Here is a 23,453-nt window from a genome sequence, read left to right as displayed (position 1 = left end):
AAAAACAAAAACAAAACAAAACAAAACAAAAACAAAAAAACAAAAACCAAAAAACTTTAAAATCCGTTTCCCAAACATGAAATCGCCTATTTCGTGGTGGTGATGGTTGGATCAACGTTTTCTGGGGGGAGGGGGGGTCCCAAATTCATTATTTATTTGCTTCAGTATATACACGTACTTTTAATAATTCTGCAAATTCCAGAAGGGGGGGGGGTCCGGACCCCCCCCCCCCTCGACCCCCTCTAGATCCGCGCATGTGTTATATGCTCATTGGGACCTGATTTGGTAATAAATCCTATTCCTATTTTCCATCGCCGGATACCCACGGGAGTTCTCGTGACGAGATCACTCGATCATGGGTATCCTTTGTCAATTCATATGATATTACAATGTTGTATGCCAAACGATTATCTACACCTCTTAAATTATATACATATACTACAAGTAATCAGTTTGATTTCAAATATCTCGATCTACAGCTGATCCTTGCTAGATACGTAAATTGTATATACATGTATACATAGGGGATATTCAATGTTTGTAGCAGGATATGGAATTTATTTCACGAGTGGGACAGAATTTTTTAAATATATTTTTTCACTGACGAATGCGAGACCCCCGGGTTCATTAAACAGACTTTTTACAGTTTTATTTTCTTTTTTTCCCCAAAATTTTAATAATCCATAAAATGTTTATTTTGAACTGAACCTCTTAATTTGTATACAACAGTAGTCTACTGAGGCAAAGTTTTTTTTTTTTTTTTTTTTTTTTTTTTTTTTTAAAGCATTCTAATTTTGGACTTTTGATTTATAAATCCTTTTAGTACAATATACCGGTACATTTCTCGACTTAAAAAAGTTTTAAAGATGTTTCATGATCCTAGGGCTATAGGTTACTTTAAAGGCGGTTCCTATTTTCTCGGGTTTTAAATACACTGTACTTTTATCATATCAGTAACATGCATGTCTATTGAACCAATGAATGGAATGTTGAATTTAATTGAATTTTGTTAATGAAACTTAGAACTTCGCGGAATAAAAGAAGTCTATAGTAAGCTTATCGTTGTAAAATGACCAATGATCACTGAATTTGCACTAATCAATATACAAAAAACAGATATGAAAAGTAACAATTCATTTTTTTAAATAATCAAAGTAAATATAATGGTGGTAGTAGTGGTGGTGTTGGGGGGGGGGGGTTAAACAGGTCGGATTATCATCAATATGAGTTATGATATAAAATCTTTTATTTGAACAAAATTTCAAATTTATTTCAATATTATTATAAATTGGCATTTTTACTCTTTTGAACAAGAGGCATACTACCAGGGACGAATATCTAAACTTAAGTATACCACATAGGCGTCGGAAGCAAATTGAAAGTTTGGGGGGGGGGCTTAACCAACAAAAAAGTAAGCCCTAATTTTCAATGCCTATATTATGTCTATCTTTGCATCTGGAGTATTTTTTTTATATCTCTAGCCCCCCCCCCCCCCCCGGTTCCGACGCCTATATGTACCATGTATACTAAGCGGAGTAAAATTATGCATAATCATGACCTATATTTTCTCTTATAGACCTATTTTTGTATTCATATGAAGCAGAATTTTTTCAAAATCTTTTACGAGAAAAGAAGAAAACACTTGCTGTGGCCTTCAACTCGACATTTAGATATATTGACGACGTATTGTCAATTAACGATGGTTATTTCCATTCTTATGTCGACACGATATATCCCGCTGAGCTTGAGATAAAAGATACCACAGAGTCTGACACATCTGTTTCGTATTTGGATATTTTATAAGAAAAAGACGTTTATGGTAATCTAACAACAAAGCTTTATGATAAACGTGATGACTTTAACTTTTCAATCGTCAACTTCCCTTACCTATGCAGCAATATACCCTCATCACCTGCATACGGAGTTTATATTTCCCAGTTGATTCGATACGCCAAAGCATGCTCTACTTATGAACAATTTCTAAAACGAGGTAAATTATTAACAAACAAGTTGATGAAACAAGAAGATCAGCAGTCTCGTTTAAAGTCATCATTTCGTAAGTTCTATGGTCGATATGGTTCTATGACCTAGTCAGCAAATACAATCTATCATTAAGTCAAATGCTGACTGACTTTTTACATACTAATTGTTAGGCCATTATTTACACACTGAATTGTCGACGGATTTTTCCGTTATTCCCCGATCATGACCAAGGAGCACACGGCGGGTGTTACCGGTCGGCAGGGGATGCTCACTCCTCCATGGTACCTGATCCCACCTCTGATGTCTTAGAGGTCCGTATTTTCTCTGCTCCTATTTTTAATGTTTAATGGACTTTTGAGCTCGAATACTGTTCGTCATCTCCACATATTTCATCTTAATAAATAAACATTGAACATTTTTTGAGAGTATGATTTGATATGGACACATATGTATTTGAAAAAAATCTCTCATCAGCTGATCAATTGTTATCTATTGTTTTACGCCGAATTGGCAGTATTTCAGTCAAATTTTGGCGGAACTCTCATAGAAGCGTTGCAGAGACGCAAGTATAACAGGTTGTGAAATGACCCCTTTGTATAACCGGATGTCCATCTTTTGATTTAGAAGGTAAAAAAACCCATCAATGCTGAAATGGTAAGTTTGTTTTTCACAAAATGATTGTGTACAACAATTTATGCAATTTTTATATGATTTCAATCTGCAATATAATGTATGATCCTAATGATGCAATACAGTTGAAGTCTTTTACACATGCACTAAGTATCTAAACCTGTAGTTAACTGGTTAACTACTGGAATTGTGTACAGAATAGCCATTAGGTCTACTTTTACATTGTAACGTACAATTTAATACCATGCTCATTTTTAAGAAGTCAATGTTGTTAATTGCCAATAAGATAATAAATTTAAACTCATTTGTTTTGCAGACACCTAATGAGACAGAGGGTACTCGGACAAATATGTGTTTTGACATTTAAGCAAATTCTATACATACCACAGAAAAACAGCTGGAAAACTCTTTATTCGACTTCATCAATTCAGACTGTGAAATTTTGGGCCTTAACTTCCCAGTTACCAGTAACTCACAGCATCAATAGTTTTCATTCCTCTGTTTTGAGATCCATGGCAGAAAATAGGTATGGAAATTTAATTGTGGACATTTTCCCTTATCAGTATAGCTGATACGAATGTCAGACATCTTGTCCAACAACATGTCGGCCCATTGACACCGTGTATAAGACACCTCGGCTCAAACAAAATTTCATTTCAAAATATATATTTCCAATTTGCGACTTGAATAAAATATTGTCTGAAAAAAGTTTTTTTCTAAATTATAAAAAGACCTTAATTCCACAAGCAAATTGCAATTGACGACAATTAAGGAATGAAAAGACAATTTAAAGTGCTAACTGGTAAACAAACAAGATGCTGCGGCGCATCTTGTAGAGTCTCCACTGCGTAGTCTGGTGAAAATGAGGGGTTAATTACGAGTAGGCATAATTGTGAGACGGTAATTAAGAATTATACATCATTAATCATTATACAGACATAAGAATATCCAGTACAATGTCCTTCCCTTTTTGTTAATCAGTTGGTTAATGCAAGATTAACAGTCATAACCATATTGCAGATTTTTAAAAAAAAAATTTTTTTAGCATGACCCGTTTACCCGATATGCATTTTTCCTGCGACATAGCTGCAATTGTGAAAATTTTGCATTAATAATAAAAATTAAGTTTTGTTTCAATGTAGTTCCATGTATATACCATTTCATGGATACCATCTCAGATGTTTCAGATCTCCAGAGAAATAATTTAATGCAAAATGTTACCATAAAATTCAATTCTTATAATAGAAATTCAAGATCATAAAAGAATTGATAATATTTTGATATATAGTTTCAATAAGTGTATATTTAGGGCATTTTCCAAAAGAGATAGATGTTAGTTAAAGACTGATCTGATTTATTTAGAGAAATGAACATTTTTAACTGAAAATCGTTTAATCGTCAGAAAGAATAATTACATCAATAATACATTCACTTCAGACACTGGTTTTTTTTTTTCTATCATAAAATTTTGCTTTGGCCAAGGAGTCTTTTATATGGGCCGATGTGTCATTAATTTTGGGCCGACCTGTCAGGGCCGAGGTGTCAGACATGACGGGCCGAGGTGTCATTGGGCCGAGATGTCTATCTACCACTGATACACATAAATCATTAGCATCTTGAATCAGTCAAGGTGTTTTAGAATGCTCTTTCAAAAATTTTTATTTGGGTAGATATATCACTGGATATGCCAAACTTGGAACATCAAGTTGCAAGAAATGTAAGCAGAAGATCGACAAAGGAAGTCTCCGCATTGGAAAGGTGGTATCCAATCCATTCTCTGATGAGGGTGGTGACATGAAGCAGTGGTACCACCCACAATGCATTTTTGAGACCCTAAAGAGAGCTCGGGCTACCACAAAAAAGATAGAAGAACCAGATGATCTGGAAGGGTTCACAGAAATTGAGCAATCTGATAAAGACCTCATCAACAAATTGATTAAAGGTTTGATATAAAAAAATGTAGTAACATTATTAGTAAAAGGCATGCTAAAACTGAATGATAACTTTTATTCATCCTCCCACTGTGTCTGACCTTGACACAAATATCACCCAAAATCATGATGATGTTAGATTTATAGCTACCTCTGAAAACAGAATATGTTTTGCATCCAAATGTAAATGCAAAATTTAATGATATCATACACTAAAACATGTAGATCTAATGTAGTATTCTATGACAGGAAATAGTTTCATAACCTTACAGTCCAAAGGGCAACAGACATTGTGATATACCTGGTGAATGGAATTTAAGTTTCTCTGTTATTTTGTATTCATTTGGTACTTATATATTGGTGTTTATTTTTCAGAATTTGCTGCCAACTCCAACAGCAAGTCTCCAGGGTCAGCAAAGAAAAAACCAGTTGCTACTGTACAATCAACTCTCCCTTTCTCCCCCACAAAAACGAAAGTAAAAGTAGACCCAGATGATGAAGGTAATTGAGTGAAGGATTTGAGTGTATACATTTCATTGAAAATATTAAAATTCCCAGGTTACTGTCATTATGCCCTTAAACCAGAAGTACCCCAAATTCAATTCAGGAATGCTCAAAGTACATTTCACGAACACCCTAAATACACATCTCAGGTGCCCCCCCCCCCCCCAATTAAACTGCCCTATCCTGTATAACATTGGCATTTGTAATACAATAACTTTTTTATGAATCAAACATTGAAAATAAGTTTTATTGTATTTTCTATCAGGTTCTTTTGGATCAGTAATATATGTTTATATAGTTTACGACATATTCTTTCATATAAGAATTGATTATATTGAAATCAATGCAATAAATTTAAAAACTCAAATCCCCCCCCCTTCCCCCAAAACCCCCCTAAATTTTATGTATATTTCCCTATGTTAAAAAGAATTTTTATTTGAAAACAACAAAATACAAGAAGCTTAGATAAAATCACTCTTTCTCTGGATTTTTGGATATTTTAGCTATAACCCAATCACAGGCACTTGTTTCAGTAATATTTTTTTTAACCCATAGTATAATAATAACACGGAAGGTATACAACTCGGAATTACATGGAGTACTCCCCTCCCCAGAATCGCACTCATTTATACTTTCAGAGGAAATGCACTGGTATACTGTTTATTATTTAATTTATTTAATTTTTCTGCACAACTATATATAGCATGCTTTTCTTTATTGTCTTTCTTCTCCATATGGGTGAATTAAAAAAAAATGACCACCAAACTGAATTTTTTTGGCAAAATTCAACTACTTGTAACATATTTAGGGCCCCGCAAGGATTTGCGGGTGCCCTATAGTAATCACTCTGTCTGTCTGTCTGTCCGTCTGTCATTCTTCCGTCCACAAATTTTCTGTTTTTTTCCAATAACTTTTTTTGTAGTTGACCAATTAAATTCAAATTTGGTATGTTGGTTGAATAGGCAGTAAGACATATTTTGATGCTAAGTTTGGTTCTCTATGTCATCCAGTTTGGAGCTGGGGTGGTGGGGTAGATTCCTTAACTTTACATTAGAATGAATGCCAGGGCAAAGAGAGATAACTGCTGAGAATGTTCCTATTGTAAACTATGAAAGCTGCAACTAGTCCCATGGGATTAATTAACTTTCCTCTTGAAGAAAATTCAAAGCATTATCTGTTTCTGTCAAATTGAGATTAATTAACACCTCTGTCTGCAAATGAAGTTTGTTTTGAAGTTAAGGTCAATTCTGAATGATGTTTACATTCTCAGAAATGTGGATTTTAATAATGTTCATACTTTATTTTGGTAAAATACACAATGAGTTATGATTTTATTGAATTCTAAAAACAAGATATACATAAAGATATGTTTTTTTCTTTATTTATTTTTTTTTTTGTTTTTAATTAATTATTTATTTATTTTTACTATTTATTTATTTATTCATTTTTTTTTTTTGCAGCTGTATGTAAATTCAAGAATACTATTAATTTTAACAGGTAGTCCAATAATAAACTCATTCTATCATTACTGAAAAAGTTCTTATTGTAAACTTGGAGGAAAAGGATGAGAGAGCAGTACAATTAATCCCCTGGGATTAATTACATGTATCTTGTCTGGGGCAGAAAATTTTCCAGGCTTATCTGTATTTATTTGTCACTTTAAGATAAATTAACCTTTGTCTGCAACTGATGTTTGTTTTGAAGTTAAGGTCAAGCCTGGGTGATATTTGCATTCACTGAAGGCTGGTATTTTATAAAACACATGCTTTATTCTTGTTTAAATATACATTTAATTGAGTTATTATAGATATGATGTTTTTACTGCCTTATGTAAATACAGGGATACTCTTTACAGGTTGTTGGATATTCATGAATTATCTTGAAATTTTATAAATATAGTTGTTATTGCATATTCTTCTTCATATATTTTTAGCTCACCTGAGCTGAAAGCTCAAGTGAGCTTTTCTGATCACCCGTTGTCCGTCGTCCGTCCGTCTGTCCGTCTGTCCGTCTGTCTGTCCGTCTGTCTGTCCGTCTGTCCGTCCGTCTGTAAACTTTTCACATTTTTGACTTCTTCTCAAGAACCACTGGGCGAATTTTAACCAAACTTGGTACAAAGTATCCCTGGGTGAAAGGAGTTAAAATTGTTAAGATAAAGGGCCAATCCCCTTACAAGGGGAGATAATCAAGAAAAGACAAAAATAGGGTGGGGTCATTAAAAAATCTTCTTCTCAAGAACCACTGGGCCAGAAAAGCTGAAACTTATGTGGAAGCATCCTGGGGTAGTGTAGATTCTAAATTGTTAAAATCATGACCCCCGGGGGTAGGGCGGGGCCACAATAGGGAATCCAAGTTTTACATTGACATATAGAGGAAGAAATCTTGAAAAATCTTCTTCTCAAGAACCACTGGGCCAGAAAAGCTGAAACTTATATGGAAGCATCCTGGGATAGTGTAGATTCTAAATTGTTAAAATCATGACCCCCGGGGGTAGGGCGGGGCCACAATAGGGAATCCAAGTTTTACATTGAAATATATAGGAAAAATCTTGAAAAATCTTCTTCTCAAGAACCACTGGGCCAGAAAAGCTGAAACTTATGTGGAAGCATCCTGGGGTAGTGTAGATTCTAAATTGTTAAAATCATGACCCCCGGGGGTAGGGCGGGGCCACAATAGGGAATCCAAGTTTTACATTGACATATAGAGGAAGAAATCTTGAAAAATCTTCTTCTCAAGAACCACTGGGCCAGAAAAGCTGAAACTTATATGGAAGCATCCTGGGATAGTGTAGATTCTAAATTGTTAAAATCATGACCCCCGGGGGTAGGGCGGGGCCACAATAGGGAATCCAAGTTTTACATTGAAATATATAGGAAAAATCTTGAAAAATCTTCTTCTCAAGAACCACTGGGCCAGAAAAGCTGAAACTTATGTGGAAGCATTCTTGGGTAGTGTAGATTCTAAATTGTTAAAATCATGACCCCCGGGGGTAGGGCGGGGCCACAATAGGGAATCCAAGTTTTACATTGAAATATATAGGAAAAATCTTGAAAAATCTTCTTCTCAAGAACCACTGGGCCAGAAAAGCTGAAACTTATGTGGAAGCATTCTTGGGTAGTGTAGATTGTAAATTGTTAAAATCATGACCCCCGGGGGTAGGGCGGGGCCACAATAGGGAATCCAAGTTTTACATTGAAATATATAGGAAAAATCTTGAAAAATCTTCTTCTCAAGAACCACTGGGCCAGAAAAGCTGAAACTTATGTGGAAGCATCCTTGGGTAGTGTAGATTCTAAATTGTTAAAATCATGACCCCTGGGGGTAGGGCGGGGCCACAATAGGGAATCCAAGTTTTACATTGACATATATAGGAAGAAATCTTTAAAGATCTTCTCAAGAACCACTGGGCCAGAAAAGCTGAAACTTATATGGAAGCATCCTGGGATAGTGTAGATTCTAAATTGTTAAAATCATGACCCCCGGGGTTAGGGCGGGGCCACAATAGGGAATCCAAGTTTTACATTGAAATATATAGGAAAAATCTTGAAAAATCTTCTTCTCAAGAACCACTGGGCCAGAAAAGCTGAAACTTATGTGGAAGCATCCTTGGGTAGTGTAGATTCTAAATTGTTAAAATCATGACCCCCGGGGGTAGGGCGGGGCCACAATAGGGAATCCAAGTTTTACATTGAAATATATAGGAAAAATCTTGAAAAATCTTCTTCTCAAGAACCACTGGGCCAGAAAAGCTGAAACTTATATGGAAGCATCCTGGGATAGTGTAGATTCTAAATTGTTAAAATCATGACCCCCGGGGGTAGGGCGGGGCCACAATAGGGAATCCAAGTTTTACATTGAAATATATAGGAAAAATCTTGAAAAATCTTCTTCTCAAGAACCACTGGGCCAGAAAAGCTGAAACTTATGTGGAAGCATCCTTGGGTAGTGTAGATTCTAAATTGTTCAAACAGGACCCAACGGGGTAGGGCGGGGCCACAATAGGTATTACAAGGGGGGGGGGGAATCTGGTAAAGAACAGCATGGCCAAAGTTACTCAGGTGAGCGATGTGGCCCATGGGCCTCTTGTTTAATTTTTGTAATCAATTAAAATTCTCATTCTGTAAGCTGCAGCCTAATATTTCTACCCCTCGGCGGGGCCCTTGCTGACTGGTCAGATTTCTAGTTTTCACTTATATCATCATATTGCAAATACATTCTAGTTTAAAATCCTGAAGTGGCAATAGAATAGACAATTGGATTAAAAAGTTTCAGAATTTTTATTAGAAAAATTTCTTTTGAAAAAAGAAAATATCATTACACCTTAAAAGACTTTCTAAAATACATAATCACAAGAAATTCTGTTTTTTTATGCTTCAAAATGGTAAAAGGGGTATAAATGATTAAATCTAGACCTTGAATGAGTATCTTCTCTTGTACATGTGACAAAAATTGGCTTTTTGATTGTTGTTTTACATTATTTTTTTAATTCTGGTTTGAAAAGTTTTAATATGAAAAAAATATGAAGCAATAAAATTCCCCAAAATTCACTTTTTTGTCCGTTCAAGTCAATTCTTTAAATAAAAGCCAAAAAAGAATTGTTTTATACGAGTTCTCTTACAAAAATACTAGATTTTGAAGTGACCCTATGTTACATTATTGTGTTGCACTCCTGACATCTGATATGTATTTTATTTAACATTGTTTTAAAAATTATAACACACAATTCTTACTTTGTAAATCAATTTGCCGTGTCGATATTTTTCATCGTTTACAGCAGGTTTTTCATATGTTGAAGACCTTAAAACATGATTATTTGCAAAGTGTAATATATATAAAATGTATTTAAAATATATGTGAAATGATGAAAACTATTCCCTGAATTGACTGTAAAATTTCTGTAATTTGTTGATAGACATAGTGTTTTGAACATCAAATAGTATCAAGCATTTTTTTCAACGTATTTTTTAGTAAAGATAGTTAAAAAGCATCGGTAATTATGAAGCAGTTTTGTTGCACTCCTGACTGCAGTAAAGTTTAAAATTAAAACCATAGAACACAAAAATTCATAAAGTGTTGGCAACATCAAGTGGTAATGAAATTGTGCAATACTTATAGTCCAATACTTCATAATTAAAACAGATGAAAGTATTTAAAATTTGCATTTTATCTGGAATTATACCCTATTTTATGCCCAAAAACTAGCTTAAATGTATATTTAGAAGATAAAATATATTTTAAAGTATATTTTCCTTTAGAAGACAAACACAGTAACCCACCAGAGAAATTCTACTCATCATTTTTTCTTTATTTTTATTCTTAGTGGATGATTTATAATTCTGACCAAAAGCATTAGGGCCTTTAAAGTAGAATTGTGAAGTGAAAATTACATAAGAACTTGTTCTGTTGTTTCAGTGAAGTTGAGGAGGAATTACTTGAATTTTATGACAATGTTTTAGTGTGTTTATTTTTAACGTTCATTAAAAAAATCACATAAAGATAAAAACACATCTGAATTGATAAAATGGAAAAAGGAAGGATTTTAATAATAAAACTGTCAATAATTTAGCATTAAATTATACAAAAAGATCCTTATTAATTAATGAATACTTCTAAGCATGAATAGAAGTCTTTTCGTCACACAACTTGAATCTTTTAAAAAATGTGTTGCACTCCTGACCATAGAAATATGGATCTGAAGCACAGACAGATCCTGTAATTGATAAATCTATTTGGTAAAAATGTTCTTTGTGTCTTTATTTTCCAAAATAAAAATCAGAAAATCATATAATGATAATAGTTTTTTCATGCTTGGGAGCAAAACATCAAATGTTGCACTCCTGACATTTTGGGGTATGCACATATACTTGACTCTCATTAATGCTGCTTGTGATTTATATAACATTTTTAAGTTTTAAAATGTATATCAGTTATTATTTTACACTTCCAAAATTCTTTTTTGTCTTAATTTTCTATCAGAATTTTACAATTGATGTTTTTTTGGCAACACTACATTTTTTCTGTTGCACTCCTGACATGGTATAACATTTTTTTAAACATCAGCCATGACCACAACTTGATTAAACAAAAGTTATGACAGTCCACATTTAAAGCTCAATACTTTGAATATTATCAGGAAAGTCTTTATTTTCAACATGAAGCATTATTTTTTATTTCACAGATCTCCAAAAAATATTGAAATTTCAAAATGTCACAAAAAGGTGTTGCACTCCTGACAATTTTAGCATCATTTTTGGGCATAACTTTTTTGTTAATTGAGATATCAACGAGATATTTGGCAGGTATTTAGACACTATCTAAAGACATATGCTGAGACATAGAAATCTATTTTCATTGCCTGTATTTTTAGTGTGGGTTGATAAATATGCATTTGGTCATTTTTTTCGAATTCACCCATATACAGCATCAAAACTCTGCTCGCCAAATATATGTAACTTTTTTTTTAGCTCATCTGAGCTAAAAGCTCAAGTGAGTTTTTCTGATAACGTCTGTAGTCTGTCTGTTTGTCTGCCCGTTCATCTGTAAACTTTTCACATTTTCGACTTCTTCTCCAGAACCACTTGGCCAATTTCAGTCAAACTTGCCACAAAGTATTCTTGGGTGAAGGGGATTCAAGTTTGTTGTACTGTATCCAGTAATATACTGATTTGTGCTTTTTCCTAGCCAGCGTGACTGGTGCACTCAAGAATTTAATTTATCCATAATATACATAACAAGTCATAAGAAGTTTGGCATTCCAGGAAAGTAAAATGCCTATGGTGTGACAAAATTAACAATATGACAGTATGATTTTGTATGCATACAATGTCAATTTTCAGTTTAGGGTATGTTTGTGTTTTTAGCTGGTCCCTCTACTAGTTTAGGGTATGTTTGTGTTTTTAGCTGGTCCCTCTACTAGTGGTGCACCCTTTAGTGACAGGGATTCACCAGGTCATAGAGATGATTCATTCCGAGAATTCCGACGGCTCTGTGCAGACATTTCCGACGAGAACTCCTACCTCGCCAAAACTAAACTAGTTCAGGATTTTATCAACAAGGGTTCCTCTGGAGGTATTTGTCATTACCTACAACAAAGTACCACTTGAATATTATTTCTTTGTAATTTATCCTAAGTTTGATTTCCCATCAAATAAAGCATTCTGATTACTTACATCCTCTTTTATCATTGGTAGTAAATCTCTTACTATTAATTAGGGATATAGAATATAAACTGTGTTATTAACTGATAATTAACATTTGATTTGAAAAAAAAAACATAAACCGTAATAACCAAATATAATGATGACAGTACTTTCAAAATGTTTTGATCTGATATAAAGACCTTCTTTCTATTGTAGATGGATATAAAGGTGATCTTTACCTGCTGATGAAGTGTCTGTTACCTGGGGTAGTAAAACAGGTGTACAACCTTAATAGTAAACAACTGGTCAAGTTATTTAGTCAGGTAAGAATGTGTACAACCTCAACAGTAAACAACTGGTCAAGTTATTTAGTCAGGTAAAAATCTGTACAACCTCGACAGTAAACAACTGGTCAAGTTATTTAGTCAGGTAAGAATGTGTACAACCTCGACAGTAAACAACTGGTCAAGTTATTTAGTCAGGTAAAAATCTGTACAACCTCAACAGTAAACAACTGGTCAAGTTATTTAGTCAGGTAAGAATGTGTACAACCTCAACAGTAAACAACTGGTCAAGTTATTTAGTCAGGTAAAAATCTGTACAACCTCGACAGTAAACAACTGGTCAAGTTATTTAGTCAGGTAAAAATCTGTACAACCTCGACAGTAAACAACTGGTCAAGTTATTTAGTCAGGTAAAAATCTGTACAACCTCGACAGTAAACAACTGGTCAAGTTATTTAGTCAGGTAAAAATCTGTACAACCTCAACAGTAAACAACTGGTCAAGTTATTTAGTCAGGTAAAAATCTGTACAACCTCGACAGTAAACAACTGGTCAAGTTATTTAGTCAGGTAAGAATCTGTACAACCTCGACAGTAAACAACTGGTCAAGTTATTTAGTCAGGTAAAAATCTGTACAACCTCGACAGTAAACAACTGGTTAAGTTATTTAGTCAGGTAAAAATCTGTACAACCTCAACAGTAAACAACTGGTTAAGTTATTTAGTCAGGTAAGAATCTTATTTATGAATGTCTTATCTCTTTATAGAAGTAGACAGTAATTCTACCTAGATGTTAATTATATTAACATTTTTTTCCTCTATTTATTTTTTTAAATAATATATAATCATCATGTGATGTTAGGGTGGTAAATTCATCTGTCACACATCATTGGTCAGTTTACCATAGTTTTATGATATTTTTGTAGATATTTGGTACAGATCAGGATGATATGATCGCAGATCTGGATCAGGTATATAAATCACACCACTTCTTCAGCTGATAACAGAAATAGCTGGCTCATCTTTTTTATATTGATACTAAAAAAGACAAATTTTCACATGTACATTTACATTGAAGTGTGATAACATTGGGTCTTTTTATGTTGAGATGTATTTCCAAAACAAATTCAACAGATTCAGTTCATATTGTCCTTTTTCCACAGGGTGATGTTGCAGAAACAGTGAGATTGTACTTTGAACAGAGTAAACGATTATCTCCTCAGAAGAAAAGCACTCTAACCCTGCCACAGGTAACTCGGTTGTCTTAGTGGGACTGGTAACACATTGATCTTGGGGCATATTACAGTAATCAGGGGCAGACCTCTAATACATATGATAACAGTATGATGGAAAAACTGAACTGCAGATTTGTAATTAAAGTCTGGATATTATATCATATATTTTTTTTTTTTGGTCTAGGTCGATGACTACCTCACTGAATTAACCAAGGTGACCAAAGAAGAGGACCAGCAAAGGATTCTTACCAAAGTGGCAAAGAGGTAGGACATATGACAGAATTTGTATCTGTCAACTAATTACTCTCAGTGTTTTGTCTTATAAATGATTTAAAGATGGGTGTTATATATCATAACTTCTGACTGTCTTGTGAGACTCAAGAGAGTTTTTTGATCAAACTTTACCTGAAATTTTTGTTTACTATATTCTTCTTTTGACATTTCTTTTGAATTTTGTTCAAAACTAATGACCAAGATTATTAAAACAAGGTCAATCAGAAACCATCATATATATCTACCATGTAACATCAGTTGAATTCAAGCAAGAACATGGCCTTAGTCTTAATTGAGAGGTCACAATGAGTGCACAATTAAAAAAAAAAAAACTTAGAGGAGCATTGTGCTCATGTGCAATTTATCTTTAGTTAGCTTTTGGAAATTTAGAGCTAATAATTGATTATACCAGTGCTTTATTGACAGGTGTACTGGCAATGATTTGAAGATGTTTGTGAGGCTGATTAAACATGATCTTAGGATTAACTCCGGAGCTAAACACATGTGAGTCTGTAGGATCTTAATTATCCCTGGAGCTTTTGTGTTTTAGTATCTCTGAATCCAGTTTTAATTTGACAAACCGTGAGGCAGCCCAGATACTTCATACATTTTAGTGCAATAAAATTCCAAAGCAGCATATAAGTTATTCCTTTTGGTACTGTGAAAGTCTTTACAGATCTGTTTTGCGTTACTTCAATTTTGACAAGATCAGCGTTGATGTCAGTCAGTGTATCTACATCAGTTACTCTGATTCCATTCCATCTCACTTCCCTGTTAAGACTAATCAGATGATAACTTATGTTGTTGTATTTCCCTTCAGGTTGGATGCGTTAGATGACAATGCATACGCTGCGTTCCAGGCATCTCGGGATCTGAGGGACGTGGTAGATAGGGTGATGGAAAATAAGGGAGGGGCCCCAGGATTAAAGAAAACACTCAGTGTCAAAGCCTCCCTTATGACACCTGTCCTTCCTATGCTGGTTAGTCAGTTATAGCTGACTTCATACATCAAAATAAGCCTAAGTCATTAATCACTTCTCCTGTTATATCTGTGTATTATTTTGAATTGTGGAGGAATACAATATAAACAAATTCTGTACACTGATTTCAGGCAGAAGCTTGTCGTTCTGTTGACCAGGCCATGAAGAAGTGCCCTAATGGTTTCTATGCGGAGATAAAGTATGACGGAGAAAGGGTCCAGCTCCATAAGAGAGGGAACCAGTTTCAGTATTTCAGTAGAAGCCTGAAGCCAGTTCTGCCACACAAGGTAGTTACACACCAGATCCTCAAACAGTCAAGTTTTAATATTGAAATAAACAATGGAATAAACTTGATGTAGACCAAATTCCCTCAGAGATTAATAGATTACCTCTCACATTAATTTGGTAAATGGTAGAATGTAAGCACCAAATTTTACTTCTCATTCAGAAATATTTTTTAAGTAACATTATAACTGTTGGGAAATTCATACCTGATATTTTTGCATCATATTTAATAATGGATCATTCACAAAAATGTCTGAATTGTACATGTAGGTCCAACATTTCAAGGAGTACATTCCAAAGGCTTTTCCAACAGGAGATGACCTTATTCTGGATGCTGAAGTTTTATTGGTGGACAATGAAACCAGTAAACCACTCCCATTCGGAACTCTTGGAGTTCACAAGGTTTAGTAATTATCCCTTATAAAAGGTCACAAACTGAAATACATGTATTCAAATGACTACCCCATATTTAACACAGTTTTGATTTTGTTTTCTCCAGAAAGCTGCTTTTAAGGATGCTACGGTGTGTCTGTTTGTTTTTGACTGTCTTCATTTAAATGGGGAGAACATTATGCATAAGTAAGTTATAGAAAGTAGTGTATCGAGAACAAAGGAATCCTAAATTTACATGTGTGTTAAGCTTACAGAATCTACCACAACAAAGTCACTGTAAGAAATTTTGTTTAAATGGATGATTTTTGTGATATTTAGACCAATAAAGGAGAGGAAGAAGATTTTGGAATCAGAGATGAATGAAATCCCGAACAGAATCATGTTTTCTGAGGCAAAACTTATAAATGTAAGTATAGAGTTATCTATCACCAAGTCACATGTGCAGTGCTGCAAAAATGACTAGATAAGAAATGGGTTTAAGCATGAAATAAAGATGTAAATGTACCAGTATAATTTCCTACCTATATATGTTACCAAATTCAAAATGCTGGCACTTGACATTTCTAACATATCTCTTCATGAATGAAGAAATTCTTCATACTAAACTTATTATTGCAATATTGAGAATTTTTAGCTCACCGTCACGAGGTGGAAATATGCTTATTCTATACTGTTAAGCATCAGTATCCCTTTTAAAGTTTTTGAAGCAGGTCTCATTCCCAAGTAACTATAAGCCCTACCTGAACCAAATTTGCATGGACACTACCAGACTTGCTAAGGATGCTGGATCTGACCTTTTCTTTCCAAATGAGTAACAATGATAAAGTTTTTTGAGCAAGTCCATTCCCAAGTAGCCCTTCAGTGACCACCAAATGCATGGATGATGCATCTAGGGATGTACTCTACCAGACATGCTTCAGAAGTTGGATCTGACTTACGTTTTCTGGATGAGTGACCAGGTTAAAGGTTTTGGAGCAAGTTCATTTCTTAGTAACTATAAGTCCTACCCGGACCAAACTTTCATGGAGGATGCATCTAGGGATGGACACTACCAGACTTAGAAATTAGATTTTAACATGGCACCGTTTTCTATTTTGTCAGGACCCTGATGCTCTACAAGAGCTCATGACAAAGGTTTTCAGTGAAGGGTTGGAAGGCCTTGTATTGAAAGATACCAAGGTAAGTGTATTCAAATCTTTATAAGTCATTTGACCGATTACAGTCTACTTTGGAATGAATATCTGAAATAATGTAACATTTTCCTACATCTGTGCATCCTATGCATTGGCTTTTAGAGAAGTCTACCTTTTACTTTGAATAGTTCTTTGCAGTTAGAGGTTTATTGATAACTGTTGCTTTGAGTGCTGTTTGGGCATAATCTACAGAGCCTTTTCTTTGACAAAATTTTTAAGAGAACATGGAAATATTTGAAATCAATTTCAGAGTATTTATAAACCTGGAAAGCGTCACTGGCTGAAGATTAAGAAGGATTATCTGGAGCAGGGGACAATGGCCGACTCTGCTGATCTGCTGGTGTTAGGAGCGTACTATGGCACAGGAAAGAAAGGTAGATGCCACTCATCGCCCAATTTTATGTTTGTTTTTATGCAGACCTTGTTTTTATTTCTTGTTTTTAAAATTGCCTACTCCATTCATGGTCCAAATTTTCCATTGTTTTTGTTCAGAACTTGTTCTTTCTAAATTATTTACTTGTAATTATAACTTTTGATCAAATCCTAATACCTAAAATTTAAAAATTGTCATTACTTGTAAGTTTGTTGAATTAGTCAAATAAACAAATATATGTCAAATGAATTTGAATAGAGGTAAAACCCATTTGTTCTAGAAAAGTTCCAAGGATGTTTAAAAGAATTGTTTTAAACCAAGAGAATCTAACAGAAATATTATCATCGGTAGTCCATAGAATGTTTATGCCATGTAAACCAACTTTTAATCTCCTGAAAGAAATTTCCATGAGTTTCACAATCTCCTTTTGCTCTTGAATATTTCTTGTGGCAAACTTATTTCTTCATGATTTTTATGTAGAATAATACCTCAGTAGCAAAAATAAGTCATTGCAGATATATTTCAATCTGACTAATCGTGATTAAAAATTGTTGCCAAGAATACGTTTAGTTGGTTTACAGCAAATAGCTTCATTTTTCATGTAAATGGCTTTATCTTATATGTAATTGGCTTTATCTTACATGTTACTTATTCTGTACAATTCAGGTGGATTAATGTCCACATTTCTGTTTGGAGTTCATGACCCCAGCAGTGGTAAATGGTGCACCGTAACCAAATGTCACATCGGTCTGGATGACAAAACCTTAGAGGAATTACAGACTTCCCTGGACATGGTGAAAATCAGCAAAAATCCTGACAAAGTAAGGATACCACAAGTAACAGAAAATCAATCTGGTCCATCTTGTTGGTCAAGGATTTAAAGTTCTTCAAACAACTCTAATAATAAATGATTTTTAAACTTTTTCTGAAGATGTAAAAAATGAACTGTGAACTAGTTTCTGGTTGTTTACAGGTTCCAGACTGGTTGAACATTAAGTGAACTGTTTTGTGTGTGTTTACAGGTCCCTGACTGGTTAACATTAAGTGAACTGTTTTCTGGTTGTTTACAGGTCCCAGACTGGTTGAACATTAAGAAGCAGCTGGTACCAGACTTTGTGGCCAGAGACCCCAAGAAGTCACCGGTGTGGGAGATATCTGGGGCTGAGTTCAGTAAGGCTGATATCCATACAGCAGATGGAATCTCCATCAGGTTTCCCAGAATTACCAAGTTCAGGGATGACAAAACGTGGGAGAATGCAACAGATTTACCACGACTTAAAGTATGTCGTGAAGATAAAAAAAATAAATACAGTTGAACTTCAGTATCTCGAACATGGATATCTCGAATACAATGGATGTGTCAAAGTGATTGGAAAGTCCCAAGCCCTTTTTCTTTAAGTATTTTACCCTCAATATCTCGAACCCACATTATATCGAAGTTTTTTCTCGGTCCCATCGAGTTCGAGATAAAGAGGTTTGAGTGTATGTTCAAGTGATATTAATCATAAGGCATTGATGGGAGAAAGGGTACATGGAGAAGAGTCGTACTGAATACTGGATAGACATACATGTACATAAAAGATTATTTTTTATTGCATTGGTCATAACAACAAGGTTTATTTTTATTCAAACATTGTGGAACTCTTTGTATGCTCTTTTGCAAGAAATTTCTGGAATCAAGATTGTTATTTTCAAAATTTATCAAATTTATTACAATTCAAAATGAAATTTGTTAATTTTATTTAATTCCTAAAATGCCTTTCTACATTGTGTCTATTTATTCAAAAAATAACGAGGAGAGTGGAGATATTTTGAGGTAATCATGAACAATTTAATTTTAATTCATATTTACAGAAACTGTACAAAATATCAAAGGAAACAACTGACCTCATTCCCAGTCCCAGTAAAGGTACACCAAAGAAGAAATCATCAAATGAAGACGAGGAAGATGATAATAACAATGAAGGAGATGACAGTGGTACAGATGTTAATAGTGATGATGAAATGGACGTGTCACCTGTCAAAAAGACACCTGTCAAGGGAAACTCCACACCCTCAAAAACCACACCCCTAAAGGTCACTCCCATCAAAAACGGGATCAAGAGATCATACAGTGATAAAGAAGATAGCGAGACTACACCTTCAAAAAAGGTAATTATTGTAAAGTAATTCTATCAGCTCTCAATAACTAAAATGACTGAAGTAAAATTAGAGTCAAGATAACTTTAAGATTGAGCTGTTATTGTATTTACAGTCCAAACCAATGTGTAAATATGGGGCTGAGTGTTACCAAACGAACCCCAAACATCTGGAGCAGTTTTGCCACCCTCCCAAGGTCTGTAATGGCTTTATTTCTGTCAGCAACAGTTTTGGGCTTCGTACTTGTATCTGTGTATTAGTGTCTAGAAAAACCCTGTAATTAAAAATAAGATGACTTCTTTATAAGACTGCCTCTATCGTAGGTGTACAAGCTAAATTAGTCATGTTCTTATATCAGATTCTACCAAATGTGTTCAGAGGGTGCAAGATTTTCCTGCCTAAAGACATAGACCAGTACAAGACTCTACGGAGATATATAATTGGGTAGGTGTCCTGTAAACATCTGCAGGAAAAAGTTGTGACTTAAAAGTGACAACTGTAAAAATAACAGAAAGAGATAAAACACTTGTATATATACTGTTATTCTCTTCCATACAAAATTTACTTGTTCAAAAAAAAAAAAATACTGAAGAGAACTTATAAAAATAAAATCAAGAAGATGTTGAGAAATGAAGACATAATACTTTCTGCACTGAATAGATATATTTTCTAACATTTTTTAAATGTAATCTTGTTTAAATATTTATTGTACTCTGTCAGAAACTAATTCTAATTTCAGCTGGGATGGAGAATTAGTTCAGGAGTATGATAAGGCATCCGCTACTCATGTTGTCATACCAGACAGCCACAAGGTAAAGGGGTATACATCTAAATATAGAAAGGAATACGAGCAAATAGTTATAGGGAAACCCCAGGTACACTTAGAACTGATTGTCTTTGTGATATTTTGCTCTTTCTACATGTACTGTAGATCTAACCATGGAATGTCACCATATTTACGTTAGAGAAATAACGTACAATTCATTTTATGCAAATGAATACTGAATCACGGTGCTCAACACTTTAAAAAAAAACCCATCATTACAGAGCTTGTATTCCAAATATTTATAACCATTATGAATACATGTACTTGTTTACCAGACTCTATAGCTGCAGGTCCATAGTTTGCTGGTCTGAAAAAACTGGGATGGATGACCAGAGAGCTACAGTGCCATCCATTGAAAAAGTGTATATTTATTGTGCACAAAAAAGTGCGCTGTTGCTTAATTTACAGTATTTCTTTGTATAATTAAACTTCCATCTCAAAATATTACAAATCATGTGTTCCTAACTTATTTTTTTTCTACTTCCACAATAAAATGTTTTCCAAAACAGTTGTTAATAGCCCTCCTGGGCTTGAAATTGAGACCATCGAAAATTTCACCTACAGTATTTATAATGCCATTTTGGGTGGCAAGAAAATTCGATCCAACGTGCTTTGTACATGACTTGTTCAAACGGTTTTGTTGTGGAAGTGGTAAAAGAATATGTAAGGAACACACAGTTAGTAATATTTTGATATACATGTACAATAAATATACACTTTTTACAATGGTAGCACTGTAGCTCTCTGGTCGTCCAATCCAATATTTTCAGACCAGCAAGCTACAGACCTGCAGCTACAGACTCTAGGATAAGATTTCTGTTATATGCTTTACCCACAATTCCTAAGTAGTCAAAATTTATAAATGGCACTTTACTATCTGCCTAGCTCTGTAGAATTATTTGATATCAACCTGCCTGCCTGATGTCATCCATGTTTCACTAAGCTGGCTGTCATACTTTTGTTAATTTCCTGAAATATTCTCTGATATAAATTAGTATTACACATGTATTTATCTACAGTTATCATGAGTGACACTTTTCTTAATTTTGCAACATTATTTTGGAACAAAAAGGAGGATGTATGTAGGTATATCTAAGAATAATAGTGCTTAATTTAGTTTGATAATTTCTTTTCAGGGAGAAGTCATTAAGTGTGCTGGTGTGTGTGTGACCTTGAATTGGCTCAAGATGTGTATAAAGAAGAACATGTTAGTGAGGACTGATCCCTATATTGTGGGTGATGATGATGAATAATAAGGACTGCTCCCTATATTGTGAGTGATGATGAACAAGGAGGACTGATCCCTCAGTGATGAGTAATAATAACTGATCCCTCTTGGTGAGAAAATAGGATTAGAACAGATCCTTGTTTGTGAATAAAGGGACAGAAATCTGTATTGTAGTGAATGACAATGATAGCAGTATTAAAAGTAGTGTTACTGTAATAGATAACTTTAAAGTATAATAATTAAATTTTGTAGCTACTCAAGTTGTACAAATAAACTGTTCCAACTCAGGTTATACAAGTTTAACTTAAGCAAATACTGTATCAAATTTATTCCTCATAATTTCTGCAATTAATTGATTAAAAAAAAAGACATTTATCCTAAACAAATGGCATTGAAATTTAAAACAAACTTTAAATATAATGATGCTTATTGATACTTTTTGTTCAAGTCATATACAACAAAGGTATAAACTATTTTCACATCCATTGAAATAGTGCGATGCAACCAGAATTTAATTATTCATAATTGAAAATGAATTAATTTTACATGTATTTGGAACACATAGTATTTATATAAGTAATTTTTTAGAATTTAGTTTCATTGTTGTACATTATATTAGTGTGTTTGTATTTTTAATGACAGGCAGCTATTTGTGCGTGTTGTGTAGCTGTATGATGTTTTGTTCTTTACTGTAAGTAAATCGTTGTTTCTATGAACAACTGGCACAGTCTTTGCTTATTTTCTGTTCATCAGTCATAGGTTTATACTAGTAAACTTTAAGCTAATGGGCAGAGACTAGGAGAGCTCATACTCGTACATTAAAATGGTGCCCTTATCCATCTATCTGTCCATCTGTCAAAAATGCTACTTGTACAGTTTTGGTGTTGCCATGGTTACTAAAATTAGAAATTTCTGTGAAAATATTTCAAAATACTACTCCTCCAAGAGTTTTAGTCTGATTTAAACAAGACCTGGTACACAAGTAGACTATATACTAATAACATAATTCCATTTATTTTTTTTATTTTTATTTTTTATGAATGATCATGCCATGGTGACTATTTTTTTGCAAAATTCTATCAAAATGCTACTCATCCTACAGTTCTGGTTTGATTTCAGTAAAAGTTCAAGTTTGAAAGAATGATTTTTGTCATTATTACTAAGAAATTTCTGTAAAATTCTTTCAATATGGACTTTGTACATAAGACTAAGATACATAATTCCATTTATTGCTTTTGACAAATGGTATTGCCTTAGTTAGTTGAGGTGACCTATAGAAATTAAACACATAGGCAGAGAGACCATGTTTATTACCTTTGAAAAAAATGTAATAAGGCTAGAAATTATCTTCTGTTGGACCAGTAAGAAGGAAGAATAAGAAAAGTCCATAAAAATAGATTGCCCTTCATTTTTATACTGAAACACAGGCCTATAGATCACTTTTAATTCGATGGACTTAACCGGGGGCATTTTATTGTCAGACGAATTAAAGCAATCTAAAGGCCTGAAATGAAAAAGAAATGCATACTTGAAATTAAAAGGTTAGCATTTATTACTATATGACACAATGCTAGCCAAATATATACAATTTTACGTTATATTTCATTAATAATTGTCATTAATTTAGACAAAACATCGAATCAAACGCACCACAAGTATTGACTACTCAGTATATAGGGAGTCAAAGTTTCAAAAGCCGCGTATGTCCTCATCCCGCATTAACAGCAGCTGGTATTATTTTGAGCATAATCTTCAAATAGGAATGAAATTTCACTTCTCCATAAATTGTTTGCCTCAGTTCATGGGTGGCGTTTGAAAGAACTACGCACGCTAACTTTCGATTCCCGCCTACATTTTACACCCTTTTAATTCAATACTTATGACAATTTGACCGTAAAATCTTTGTTGAATGCTAAGAACAGTTCAATGGTAATTGACTGATAATTTTAATGCCAGTGTTAAATAGTTAATTATTCCTAATTCCAGCTCTTAAAATAAGGGGGGTAGACGATATTTTCCATTGAAATCGGGCTATAAAGCATCAACACATTTTAAAAT

The 23,453-nt window shown here is 33.9% G+C and overlaps 1 protein-coding gene across 1 annotated transcript; it reads left to right on the top strand.

Moving 5' to 3' along the window:
- The first annotated feature begins 2,997 nt into the window (after positions 1–2,997).
- On the top strand, positions 2,998–22,114 carry LOC133204565 (DNA ligase 3-like). Its single transcript, XM_061340315.1, has 23 exons — positions 2,998–3,139; positions 4,284–4,555; positions 4,920–5,045; positions 11,949–12,116; positions 12,404–12,510; positions 13,397–13,441; positions 13,634–13,720; positions 13,890–13,969; positions 14,405–14,482; positions 14,799–14,958; positions 15,090–15,245; positions 15,514–15,645; positions 15,743–15,822; positions 15,955–16,042; positions 16,738–16,815; positions 17,080–17,203; positions 17,869–18,023; positions 18,273–18,482; positions 19,057–19,353; positions 19,457–19,537; positions 19,700–19,785; positions 20,081–20,153; positions 21,304–22,114. The coding sequence occupies exons 1-23, from the start codon at positions 3,126–3,128 to the stop codon at positions 21,418–21,420; spliced, it is 2,814 nt and encodes a 937-aa protein (XP_061196299.1). The 5' UTR covers positions 2,998–3,125; the 3' UTR covers positions 21,421–22,114.
- The last annotated feature ends 1,339 nt before the right edge of the window (positions 22,115–23,453 follow it).

This window comes from Saccostrea echinata, unplaced genomic scaffold, assembly GCF_033153115.1.
Source record: "Saccostrea echinata isolate AGI-Se365-2 ecotype Australia unplaced genomic scaffold, CSIRO_AGI_Sech_v1 ptg000054l, whole genome shotgun sequence".
Classification (NCBI taxonomy): domain Eukaryota; kingdom Metazoa; phylum Mollusca; class Bivalvia; order Ostreida; family Ostreidae; genus Saccostrea; species Saccostrea echinata.
Note: the sequence above shows the minus strand (reverse complement) of the source record. Positions and strands in the feature narration are given on the sequence as shown.